Source organism: Rhipicephalus microplus, chromosome 1, assembly GCF_043290135.1.
Source record: "Rhipicephalus microplus isolate Deutch F79 chromosome 1, USDA_Rmic, whole genome shotgun sequence".
Taxonomy (NCBI): Eukaryota; Metazoa; Arthropoda; class Arachnida; order Ixodida; family Ixodidae; genus Rhipicephalus; species Rhipicephalus microplus.
In genome coordinates, this window is record NC_134700.1 from 237,925,516 (window position 1) to 237,938,659 (window position 13,144).

General features: G+C 41.7%; 1 protein-coding gene across 2 annotated transcripts in view; it reads right to left on the reverse strand.

Moving 5' to 3' along the window:
• The window catches only part of ear (ENL/AF9-related super elongation complex transcription factor), a 28,059-nt gene that overhangs the window by 8,609 nt on the left and 6,306 nt on the right, over positions 1–13,144 (reverse strand). The window contains exons 4-5 of one of the 2 annotated variants that reach the window (XM_037412264.2): positions 11,423–11,542; positions 2,151–2,303 (exon numbers count right to left, since the gene is read on the reverse strand). In XM_037412264.2, coding sequence (XP_037268161.2) covers positions 2,151–2,303; positions 11,423–11,542 — 273 coding nt within the window. Of the gene's footprint in view, positions 1–2,150; positions 2,349–11,422; positions 11,543–13,144 lie in introns of both variants that reach the window. The other variant, XM_075891666.1, reaches the window with a different exon arrangement.

The window sequence follows — 13,144 nt, forward strand, 5'->3', positions numbered from 1 at the left end:
GCTTCAGCTCTTTCCTTGCGGCCTGTGCTCCGGTATGAGTCCAGTAGCTCCCGTCGGAAGTCATCCCACGATTGAATGGCACCTTCATGATTTTCGAACCACGTTCATGCGCTGTCCTGCAACGCGAAATAAACGCGGCGGAGCTTCCGTTCTTCGGTCCATCTGTTGCAGTTGGCGACGCGCTCAAAACCTTCGAGCCAATCCTCGGCGTCTACAAGAGGATAGCCATGAAAAGGGTCGGGCATCTGTGACTCATCGAGAACGCGGTGCGTGGCAGCGACTGGAGACAAAACGACGTGCGTGGCAGCGGTTGGAAACATTTAGCTACTCTCACCGGAGACAGCTGGAGACACGCTCTAGTGGAAGGGGGAATTCTGGCGGCTCACCACGTAGACGACGGCTGGCGCGCTGATGAACTGGCACGAGCTCGGTTGGTTCGAGTAGTCATGATTCCGGGCTGCTTCCTCCAAGTCCAACTGGGTTTGGGAGCATTACCCCGCACCTCCACCAGATTTGTTACGCACAATACAGATGGTTTAAGAGTAACTATTTATTGGGGCTAACTTGTGCCTGAAAAGCAAAGGAAAATGTAGCAGCGTCCCTAACAGGCGATCCGCAAAAGGAATCAATCTTCGGGAAGACCTTGAGCGGTGCCTACTTCTTTTTCGTCAAAATCCCGTGCTGAGGAGGTGCACGACGTCACGGCGCGTGCCTCCGAAAGTGGTATTCAAACTACGCGCATGAACTTGCGCGCGTAGTTTGAATACCCCTTCTGCCTTGTGTCAATATGCAGCTGTGGTTCAAACCATATACATTCAAACTGGCACATTATTCCTTATTATTATTCATGTCATTATTAGTGTAAAGGTGACAATACACTCACACCTTATTATAACGAAGTTGCATTTTTCATGAAAATAAGTTTGTTTTATCTTGCAATTCATTATAAAAATAAATACCTATTACTGTATCTATTGCAACAATATTCTTTGTTTACTTCACTATAACAGATATTTCGTTATATATATGTTTTTATATTGAGGTTTGAGTTATTGTAAATAAAAGAGCACCGTGTGGCAGAACTGAAGAATGAAGTTTAATAACTATCTAGCTACAGAAGGAAGAAGCAAGGAGGAGTCTTTTCATCCAGTAATCACAAAGAGATTTAAAAAAAGGTTACACAATGCAAAGTATTTAGTACCCTCATAGAAATTCACACCTTTAAACAAAGAAAAAAGTCATTCACACACATGCACACATATGCACATAAAAAACTGAAGCACAGATGAAATTAGAGAGACATAAATGTGAAAAATAATTTTACATAAATTAGTAAATTATCCTTCGTATATCAAACATGCCATAAAAAATTGAGGTGATCACGCTGTCTTTAAACTCCAGCACCAACTCACTGTGACATCATAGGCTTTAATAGCAACCCCCAAGGCCTACGTAATTCTTCATATGTAAAAACAAATTACACTGTTTAAGGCAGTGAGACATTTACCTAATAGAGCACATTAAAAAAAATATTACAGAGTCAAAATACAAGAAGGAAGACCTATAAGTGCATGGGGGAGCTATCACCCCCGTAACGTCGTTTGCGCATCATGGCGCACGCGCCTAGCAGATCAGCCGCAGCTAGATTTAACAGCCGCCGAACAAAAGGTAGTGCTTGCCTGCTTGGGGTAGGGTTAGAGCGGCTTCAAACAAGAAATCTCCTGTGGATTCAAACAAGAAGTCAAATTTTTTAATATAATGACCAGTATGCGCAATGGCATGAAATAAGCATGCCATATTATAATGAATCTGGTCTCTAAAGATGATGTTTGCTCTGATCTGTTTGTTTGAGCCAAAATCACATCTATATCACCTGAACTGAAAAAATTGAAAATGAAAATATATGCGCCACTTAGCCCTAAATTCTCATGCTTTAATCTGCGAGTACTGTGCATATGTTTTCTGATAGCGGCCATCTGTCGAGACTCCACAACATTGACCTCGGGTGCTAGGGTTAACTTCCATTTACTCTTCCACCAACAAAACCATCATTATGAAGAAGTTAACAATAAAACTCTTAAGGTGTCATAGGTTCAGATAGAATTAGTGTTTTGCTGTAGTGGCCCTTTAAATGAAGAAACTATACAAACCTTTCCTTTGGATGATTTCTCAGGAGGCATTTCTTTTTTGGCAGCTGGTGTGGTGAACAGGTCCCCCATAGAGTTATGAGGTGCCTGTGGAGGAGGCGAGGGTGGCAGCGGCGGCGGTGGTGGCTGCTCCACAGGTGGACTTCTGACCATGTCCTGTGTTTTGAGTGAGCGAGGAGATATGGAGCGTGAGGGTAATTGCTGGAAAATAATCAAACAGCAGTTCCGGCAGGGCATCCTTAAGAACAACACTGGGCAATGCTCCGACTAAGAACTGGGTGGATTCCCTTAGCACAGTGCCTGCTGTTCTCACTGAATCGTGCTGCTTGATTATGTTTCAAGAATGCACCAAGCAGCCCTGTTCACCTGACTACTATGGATCTTCATAATCACTAAACAGTATCTGGTAGCAAAGTGGGCCAGTCACCAAAAAAGTCAGGAGAAATTGGCTCAGAAACTGCCGATTTGGCTCTGTCATCTATACACTGAACGTAAAGCAAGTTGCTGCAAGGAAATCAAAGCAATGCTATTTGACAGCCGGACAAGAGTTCCGGAGCAAAGCCCCATTTTTCAGACGAGCTATACTTCACAACTGGTCTGTTTCTGTCAAGGCGCATTTTAACTCTCAGCCTTCTCCTTATGCACACATAAAAGGTAATTTGAGAACCGCTATGAATACAAAGAAAGCATTATATGTGCAAGGCACAGTTAACCATTGTTATAACAAATTAATTGGGATGGCAAATAGCTTCAACGCAAGTGATAATAGGTGGATAGCAAAACAGCGTGTTGTCTGCTATGGATCTCCCGGCTCGAGGCTTATCCCTTTGGTGCTTCAAGGTGCCTGGTGCAATGTGAAACACGGGCAATTCTGTGACGCTTTTACTACCGCTTGTTCAATAATTCCCTTTTTCAATTCATTTTGCGAATGAATAGATGATATTTTGCAAATTTCAGAGAACAAAGCGAGACATGAACATGGGCAAAAATGAGGAGCATAGAGAGGTGGGTTTCAAACACAGCATGCGGTTATGGTTTGATACACGCGATAGTCTTCTGCAGAATAAGCTCGATCTAGTATTTTTGAGTGCATACACATGTAAAGACCACTTCAAAATCACCTACGCATACGTAAGTATGCATACTCTGCCCAATCAAGTATGCCAATATATTATATTTCTATTGCACAATCCGCATCGCCAACCGTCTGACAAATTTGCGGAAACATCTGAACGCGTAAAAAGCTCACAAGACAAAATGGTTCTTCAAATAATGGTAACGTGAGACGTAAAACGATTGGAATCACTTTTGAAGTAACGAGTAGCATGGTATGGCGTCTCTACTATGTCAGACTTACGTGAAATCCTGATAGGTAGTGTTATACTCCAACCTAAAGGCTATGTTACAGAACTGTATGCTGAGTGCGGAGAATTTCGCATTTATTGAAAGACAATGCTAGAGTGTGTGAGGGATGACACCTCATGTAAAGGGATATTGAGAGGCGTAAAAAATGTCAGAAAACTATGAGCGCATTTCATTTTTAGCATTTGAAACACTTTACTATGGCCACACGCTATATCGAACCTGGGATGGTATCTTTGCAACTCAAAAGTAAATAAATCATTTCACGGGTACGTGAGCAACATGAAAACAAATAAAAGGATATTTCGTGATCCTATGATGCGCAGAAAATCCTTGTATGTGACAAAATATGCGCGATTGTAACCTTTGCTGCAAAAGAACAAGCACGTGTTCGAAGAAGCATGCCGATTCAATGAAAAAAACACTGCTCGCAGCATTATAACTATATCGTAGTGTTTGCATTTGTTGTTAAACCAAGCAGGATAGCACTCCGAAGTATAACGCAGTAATTTGTAAGAAAAGGGCACCACGAGTGCAATGTGGAACAAGCAAGAAGCGTTGGCACTGGCAAGGATGCTCGCACAATATCATGGCGTCTCGGACCGTAAGTCGGTACAGATGGGGGTGGCACCACACCATCCGGTGAGTGAAGTGTGGCAGTTTGGGCTAGTTGTTATGACATGATGACAGTTATAGCACGAGAACCGAAGGACGACAAAGGCACAAGAAGGAGACGAGCGCTAACTTGCAACTTTGGAAGTTAGCGCTCGTCTCCTTCTTGTCCCTTTGTCGTCGTTCTGTTCTCGCGCTATAACTACCAGTGGGTGAGCCACGATTTTGCTACCCATCCATTTGATGAAAGTGTACGAGCCATAAATGTTGCAATAATAGCATAACAGCTGTTTTTTTTTCACAATATTGTAAAAGTAGAGAGACAAGGGTGCCGAAGTTGTTAACCTTAGCGATGGTCGTCCTAGTCTTTTTATTAACCTGATGAACAAGGCCATCTGATGCAAGTTCCTGCAGCATGCAAGCAGGGTCAGAACTTATTCAAGTAATCTACAAGCCTGCAGTCCCTGCCGCTGCATTGAATGCCGTTGCAAAAGAGCCACAGCCATCCCCTCAGCCAGTGGTCAAAGAAACAATGCCCCTACATTATTACTGCATGGATCAGGCGGCAGAAAGCAGTAGATGTCTCACAAAGAATTTAGTGTAATGCGATTCTACAAGCTATTTGTTTATATTCTCTTTTGTCATTCTTTTCTTGCCTCTCTTCTGAAATCTTTTAGTCTCCCTTCCCCATATCTGAAGAGCAGGGGTCTGAAACAAGCGGGGCGCAAGCCTCTTTCATACAGCCCACAGCCCTCACATGACTGTTTGAAACCCACATTTAAAAATTTTTCTTGATGGGTATGCTTGTGAGCTATACAGGCCTAAAACATTGTTTTTGTGAGGCACCCCATGTGGTCACCTTGTTTTGAAGCATAACCATAAACAATGTCTATTTTATAATTGGCACCCAGATTTTAGTCACTTTGTAGATAGGTATATCAATACGTTGTTGGAATCCTGGCACCAAACGTTCTTAAGAAATCACCCGTATATAAGATATGGGAAAGGTTTTCCTTCATGTGGCAACGTTTGCTGGCAATTTGTACAAGCCCCTTTTCCCCAACCCCTTTCGTTCTTACACTTAAGGCCTCGGCACTCGTGGGATCAAATTGTGGGACTGCGTCACACTGGCTGAAGTGAGTTTGACACCCCTGCTATACAAAGTAGCATGCCAGCGGTATATAGACACCGACAAAAATCTGTTTTTCTAAGAAAGAGTCTCTCTCCCTCTCATTTCTACAAAATAACAGCCAATAGTGATCCAAGGATGCATCTACGATCACTACACCCATAATTGGAGCAATAAAGAGCAGAGCTGCATGCATTGTTCAGCTGGCCTAAAGTTTCAATGTTGTACGCCCGCCTGCCTGCATTAAACTACCGTGATGCACACGTACACGAGTGATACACAAGCTTCGCCAGGCACGAACAGTGCCAAAAAGCATTTACCTAGGAAAAGATGCAACTTCCAGGGTACTTTTCCTATACTTTTGTCTCTCAGCTAGACAAGTACAAGAAAGAAGCTCTCGTGCGTGATAAACTGGCCATTACTGCTGAAAGCACAAAGCGCAGCGATGGAATGGTGGCCTGAAGTTTCAATATCAGAAGCCGTGTACGATTGTATTGTGCTATTGTATTGCTTCACCATTGCATCAGAGATTAAAGCATGCAATCTGGCAGTCTCACAAGCTAAGCAGGTGGCAAGCATTAAACTCCATCTCTGGTAAAGCTGCAAGTCACAGCTCCAGTAGCGTTAGAACAACGGTTGTCCATTTCTCCATACCACATTTGAGAAAAAAAAAGAGCATGATGTAGGTCAAGTGGCAAACACAAGCCAGGCTCTGCATCTTTGGTCGGTGTGAGAAGACGTGCCTAGCCATTTTGGTTGCCTGAAACGTTTTGGTTGTCTCAAAATACTAACTTTTTTTTGGATTGCTCTTCAGGTAACAGAATTAGCTGTTTGAGTAAACTAGTCTGAAATGCGCTTGCATCAAATCTGCATGGATCTTCAATAACAGTGATTATTCAACAAAAATGACTTTGCTGTAACACGGTTTGGCCAGGGTTATAACCAACAGTCCGCCCACATTATGATGCTGCAGTACGACAGGTACAAAACTTGGTCAACTTCCGAAGGTGTTAAGGCTTTTGTAGATCCCTTACCTTAGCATTGCATAAATGTAAAAAAATGTATGTAATTCGAACTGCTAACTGAAGGAAGCGCAAGTAAAAAAAAAACATGAATATCTTAACAGGGTTTCTCGACATGAATCAAAAGTTGCAACAGTAGGAGCCACACCGGCTGCTAAGTAAACAATCTAAGAAGTGTGTCTGCCGCAAGGAAAATAAGAACATGCGGAGATTTACAACACCTGCAAAATCAGATGTGCATAAGTCAATCAACGTCATTCAGTATCATTGAAACTTTCCACTCACTAGGTGCATGACTCACAAAACTGCGTTCGCTGCGGCAATTCAGCTCTCCATGAGGATTTATGTGCCTCACAGTACCGAAGGCTCAGTTTATGTGCTTTTGGGAGAAGAACACACAGAAACAAGCGAGTGGATTACGGGTAGGCGATTTGCTAAAGCTTGCGCCTACCTACAGAATGAGCTCATGATTCCCCAACACGAAATAAACATTTACAATAAAGGAAGGCTGAAGCACAAACAAACTGCCAACCATGGGCACTCAAAAAATGCCATTCTGTCGATTATATTTAGATTCACCATGAAAAGATAGTGACGCCTACAAAATGCAAAACAACAAATCAAACGGTCCTCAGTGGTTAAATGTGTTGGTACTGTTCTCAATGATATCTCAAACTTTAAACAAATAGCACACACTTTGTTTTAGTATCATGCTTTATGTATTGTATTTAGTATCATGCATGTATTTTAGTATCATGCTAACTGTTCTGGAATCTTATGCTCTACTAACTGTGATAAAAAGGGGGCATTTAGAATTGACGTTAAAAAACAGGTAGATGAAGGTGATGAAGCAAGGTAGCTACTCTCCCACTTCTTTGTTAGAGATACTTTCTACGGCTGGTAATATCTCACTGTTAGGTAATATGCCTTATGAACTAATTTTGGGTGCACTAAAAGCAAAAATTTCAAACAAGAGTAGAATATTTCCTTATTGAAAGTACATACCATTAGAGATATGTTTACTCGAATGTTCCGAGTCATCATCAATGGTAAATATTAAGACAAGTTTTGATTTTTTTTTTTTTTGAAGCGCTTATTCCTGTTCTGTTGTGCGCAGTAGCTCATATGTATACTTTTTATTATCAGTCTTTCTTTTACCGGTGCATCTTTTTTTTGTAAATTGACACTATTTGCACTTTTGTATGTTTCAGTATTGCCTCGTCGTTTCTCTTTTTCTTGTTTGTAGCGTTCCCATGTTTTTCGAATACAATATCGTTTCTTTGTTTAGTTGTTAGCGTGCATATATTTTTTACTAGCATATTTTTGTTATTGCAATAGAATTGCGATACTTTGGTGTGTTGTGTCCATTAATGTAAATTTCTACAGCATGCATATCTGCCGTCTGCTGCTGACGTTTGAATTGGGCTGACGGGCCTGTCAAGCTGCTTGTATGCAGCTTTTGTCGTCAGCCTTTCAATGTATTCACGATAAATAAAATAAAAATAATATTCAAGCTAATAATGAATAACTTATGCTATATATTCCATTTACAGCAAAGCCTTATTAACACACATAGCTGTTCAATGCACACTCAAACCTCATTAAAAACAAAAATGCATCTTGCATGAAAGAGGTTTGTTATATCCAAAAATATGTTATAGAGGTACATTGCCAACACATCTATTACAAGACTATCTTTTAGTTACTTCGTTAAAACCTATATTTTGTTATATCCGAGTTCGTTATACAGAGGTTTGAGTGTACTATGTTAAAACTTCACAGCGATGAATCCCTGACCGAGTTTTCACAAAGCCTATAATATTCACTGACTGAATGAGTCAAAATAGCCCTTTTTTACTGCGATCACTTCTTGCATAAGAGTTAACTGCAAGTCTGCAACCCTCAAATCATAGTGTGGATGAACTGAAAAATTGTACCAATTACAAGTAAATCAAATGTACCCTCACATGCCAAGGCTGATGTGTATGATGTGCCCATTTCTGATCACCTTCCTATCTCCGTGACTATCAAAGATCTGACCCAACCAAAGCCACAGAAAACAAAACCTTCAACTAGAATCGACTGTGCTTTAGCACGGAACAAGCTTTTGTCATTAGACACTAATTTAATATACAACGACGACGTTAACGTAGAATTATGTAATTTGATTGACAATCTTACTAGCATCATAGTCAACAGTAGCAAAACCATATCTACTAGGTCTTACCAGGAACCACTGTGCCCATAGATGACTGATTACATCCTCTCCATCCTAAAACAAAAAGACTACTGGTATCATAAATGAAAGAAGAATAAACTCAATGGGTATTACCAGCGTAATTACAAAATGATGCATAATAAATCAGTGTCGGATATTAGAATACGCAAAAAAGAATATTATAGCCGTCTTATACAGCACACAAATGGTAATACTAAAGAAATATGGGAAATAGTAAAAGAAGTTACTGGCAACAACCCAAAACAGCAGGTTCTTCCCGACTGCATAGACGCAAGTATTGTTGACAGGGTTAATCTATATTTCACGAGCATCGGCCCTGCCTTGACAGCAAAATTTGACAATTCGACTGAGTACCGCTTCAAGGGACACCCTTTAACCAACACTTTCTATATGTACGATATTGAAGCTGTTGTACTAAATATGTCTACGAATAAGGCTGCCGGACTAGACCGAATGACGGTGCAGTTTCTTAAGAAAAACATAGATATCCTGTGCCCTATCTTATGTAATATTTTCAATCATTCTCTGCATGCCTCTACGTACCATGTTCTCTAAAAAAACTAGGTTTGCACCAATCTACAAAGCCGGAGAGCCCACTGACTTATCTAGTTATCGGCCAATATCCGTGCTAAGCGTCCTTAACAATCTACATGAGAAAATTCTTGCAGCCCGAATACATAAATTCCTAGATAAATACCACATACAGCACGGTTTTCGTTCCGAGCGCTCAACATCAACCGCGGTGCTGTCTTTAACACAAGCTATTAACTGTGCCCTAAACAACAAACTGGTGGCTGTCGTGTACTTAGACCTAAAAGAAGCATTCGACACCATAGATCACTCCATACTCTTAGGCAAATTGAAGCACTACGGTTTTAGAGGTACATCTTTCGACCTATTCTCAAGTTATTTTCACGACCGGTACCAGATAGTTCGCATTAACAATATATGTTCTTTGCCTCAACGTATAGGAACTGGAATCCACAGGGATCCGTCCTTGGGCCCTTATTCTTCTCCATGTATATGAACGATCTGCCATTATCCTTACATTGCTCTGACGTTCTGATGTACGCTGATGACACAGCCATAATTATTACAGGTAACAATATCAAGGAAACTGAATCTAAAATAAACTGGGAGTTATCAAGAATTTTCAAATGGTTTTGTGCCAACAAATTAACAATTAATACCAAGAAAACTAAACATACAATTTTTCGCTCTCGTAACAAGACCGTAAATGTTAACTCCATCAATATAGCTATCGACAACCACTCTCTTCTTCATGCAACCTGTTACAAGTACCTTGGCGTTCACTTTGATAACCACTTATGAGGTTTTGAGGTTTATGATGTTATGAGGTTTTGCCAAACTGGCAAAACCTCATAACAGAAGTTTGTATTAGATTGGCGTCCGGATGTTCTGCTTTACTGCAGGCCAGTAACTACTTCGATAGAGACATTTTACAAACATTATACTTCGCATTCTTTTACTTTCAAATTACATACTGCATTGAATCTTGGAGATGGACTTATAAGACTTACCTAGAACTTATTCGAATATTACAGAAACGATCTCTAAAAACAATAACATACTATAAGCATGATCATGCGAGTAAACCACTGTCTAACGATATGCAAATTTTACCTTTTGATGCATTGCGTGAAGCAAAGACAGCCTGCTGTGTAAATAATATCATACGGCACAACAACCCTTTGGATGCATCCTTGCTCTACACTACTTCTCGGCCCACTAGAAACGCTGCGTCTTAATTTCAATCTGCCCCCCACAAACAACGCGTATGGAGAGCGTCAGTTGCCGTTTATAGGAGCGAAAATATGGAACAGCTTGCCGCCTGAAATAAGAAAGCCCAAAATTTTAACACTTCTATAAAAATTTTTAATCTAAGCTTGAATGATGCGAGCTAACTTTGCAATTTTTTTGTTTCCTGGCATGTCGCGTTGCAGTCACAGAAATATCATACGAGCTGGATGGTTATTTGATGTGTGCGTTTTTCAAAATGCGTGCCGCTGTTCTGGATTGTGAATCTTGTTGTGGCCTTGCAACGAATGTTATATTTTGTATTGCATTTGGGAATATGGATACTGGTATTGTTGGCTACTTAACATGTCTCTGAGTTGTCTTGTTTATGTTATTATGTACACTTTAGTGATTTGCCTGTGTTGGTACACCTTTTGACACTATCGCGATTATAGATTTCATTGTCGTTGGGAGTGAAGATCGCACGCTAAAAAATGCTTGTACTAGTACTGTACAACACCCTGTGTTTTGGAGTGTTAGTTTCTTTTTTATGTAACAGAAAGCCTGCATCACTACATACATTTTCTTTTTGGACCCAGGACTAGCCATTGGCTACGGGTCCAAGCAGTCTGATGATCCTATGTATTGTATGATTCAACAAATAAAAAAATAAAAAAAGTATTGCACCTGATTAGCAACATATTGCAGTAAAGTGCAATAATAGTAGTTACAAAGAAGTAATGGATGTAACTAATTTTGGCTCTTCCTTTACTTTCATTGCAACTAAGTGTGACTGTATGGTGTAATATACTACACAGTTCATATCAGTTGTATTATTTGCATGTCGCAGTTATTTCTCAAAGTGCTACGAGTGTATGCACTTTTTTTTCTCATTGTAGCTGCTGATAAAAATGGCTTGACTATGGGCATCCACTAGTCTTTGGCTAGTGGCCCAACAGATTTTGTTCCGATGTATGAAGAGCAAATAAATAATTGAAAAAAAAAAAAGGGAATAGCTTTGAAATCTACACTGCCATCCAGAAAGTTGAAAATTAAATTGCAGAATTGTTTTTTCTCCAGAAATCTGACAATTTTCATACTACTATAGCCGTGTTGCTTTCACCACTGGCACAAAGTAATGAGATGGACGTACGCTTGACATGCGTGGCTTCTTGCGGCCTTCGCTTCTTGACCGTGCTGGCGGGGCTGCATTGCGTGAGGGGCTGCCAGGAGGTGCCGGTGACGTGTTCGAGCCGGCACGGTTAGCCTCCGTCTGGAAAGTGCAATAAACCGCAATGTTAGCAGCTTCCTCCTGACCAGATGTACTATCAGCGTGAAGTGAAAGCCAAACAGCGGCCAGCCTTCGCGATGGAGTAGTGCGCGCCATCCAGTCATCACCATTGAAAGGCGCGCGCATCCTGTACGGCAGCTCTGTGCATATATGCGTACCTGTCTGTGGTGATAAGTGGATGGTGTGCACTATACCGCTGTGAAGGCTTGCCTGTGCTCAGGTTTCATTTGAAGCTAATAGTTCATGCTTGCAGGGAAAGAAGATGCCTGCTAAGAAAGCCATCTTTTCTTTCTACAGCGCAGCTATGCAGCATTTCTTTTATCAGTTACATAAAAATGCCAACTCCGCTGTACATCAAAGAAAAACCTAAAGACAAATATACACAATAAAGTATTTTCTTTCATTACAAACGCTGCAGACCTTTGTAGACACTGCAGTACGCTGCAGTTTCCAAATGCACTGAACATGCAGTTAAATCTACAAATAGTAGAACATTGTTGATAAAATATGCAGGTCAGCATACAAGCATAATGGTAAAGAATAAGGAGAGGAAAAAAAAAAAGACTCCAACGGTCTATTTCCTGAAACTATTGATCTGGTGTGTAGAGGAGAGCACAGAACACAAGTAAAAGCTAGTTTACTAACAACCTTTCACAAACTTGCGAGAATATATGCAGGCACACTTAATGAAGAAATACAGAATTGTAAGGTGTCCCCAGGTGTAAGGCTCGCCTCTGACCAACAACAGCCGTCAGTGGCGTTAATACAAGCTGTGGTGAGGCAGGAGTTTGCGAACCTCGGCCTTCCATCAGCATGTCCCTTGACTCGCTCTGAAGTCCCGTCCTACTCCCGAGGACACACTCGCCGTTCACCTCCAACAATGCCCTTCCATAACCATTCGGAATGGCGAACACCCGACGATCGGCCTATTTGTTTTTCCTGTTACCAGCCTGGGCACGTTTCTCGCTATTGCTGCCGCCGTTGGTCAAACCAACCAAGTCAGACTTTCTCTACCTCGGTGCTCATGCATCCGATGACCCCTCGACGTTCAGTCGCCGCACCCCTCAATTTCTATTCGTCGATCTTACGAGCCTTCCACTGACACCCCTTTGCCCAGTCGCCGCTACCCTGACGCCCCTTCGTCCGGTCGCCGCAGCTCTCGCTCCCCGTCGCCGCTAGGTCGCCAATCCCGCTCTCCGCCACCTCGGCGCTTTTCCTCGCCGAGCTTCTCTGGACGACCGCAGCAGGAAAACTAGATATTGCAGCTTATAGAGGTGAAGCTGCAATACCAATGACGGCTGAAAATCCTCTACTGACGCTTCCCACGCACCATAGCCTGCTTGAAGTACAAGTCGACCATGTTCCTGTGACCACCCTCATTGACACAGGTGCGCACCTGTCTATTATGAGCGCTTCTCTATGCCGCTTACAAAAGATTATGACGCCATCTACGACGCAGGCAATACGTGTTGCCGATGACAGTACTGTACCAGTAATCGGAATGTGCACTGCTCGTGTCAGCATTGCCGGTCGTCACGCCGTGGTCCTTTTTGCCGTGCTAGCCTGCTGCCCTCATGACCTGAT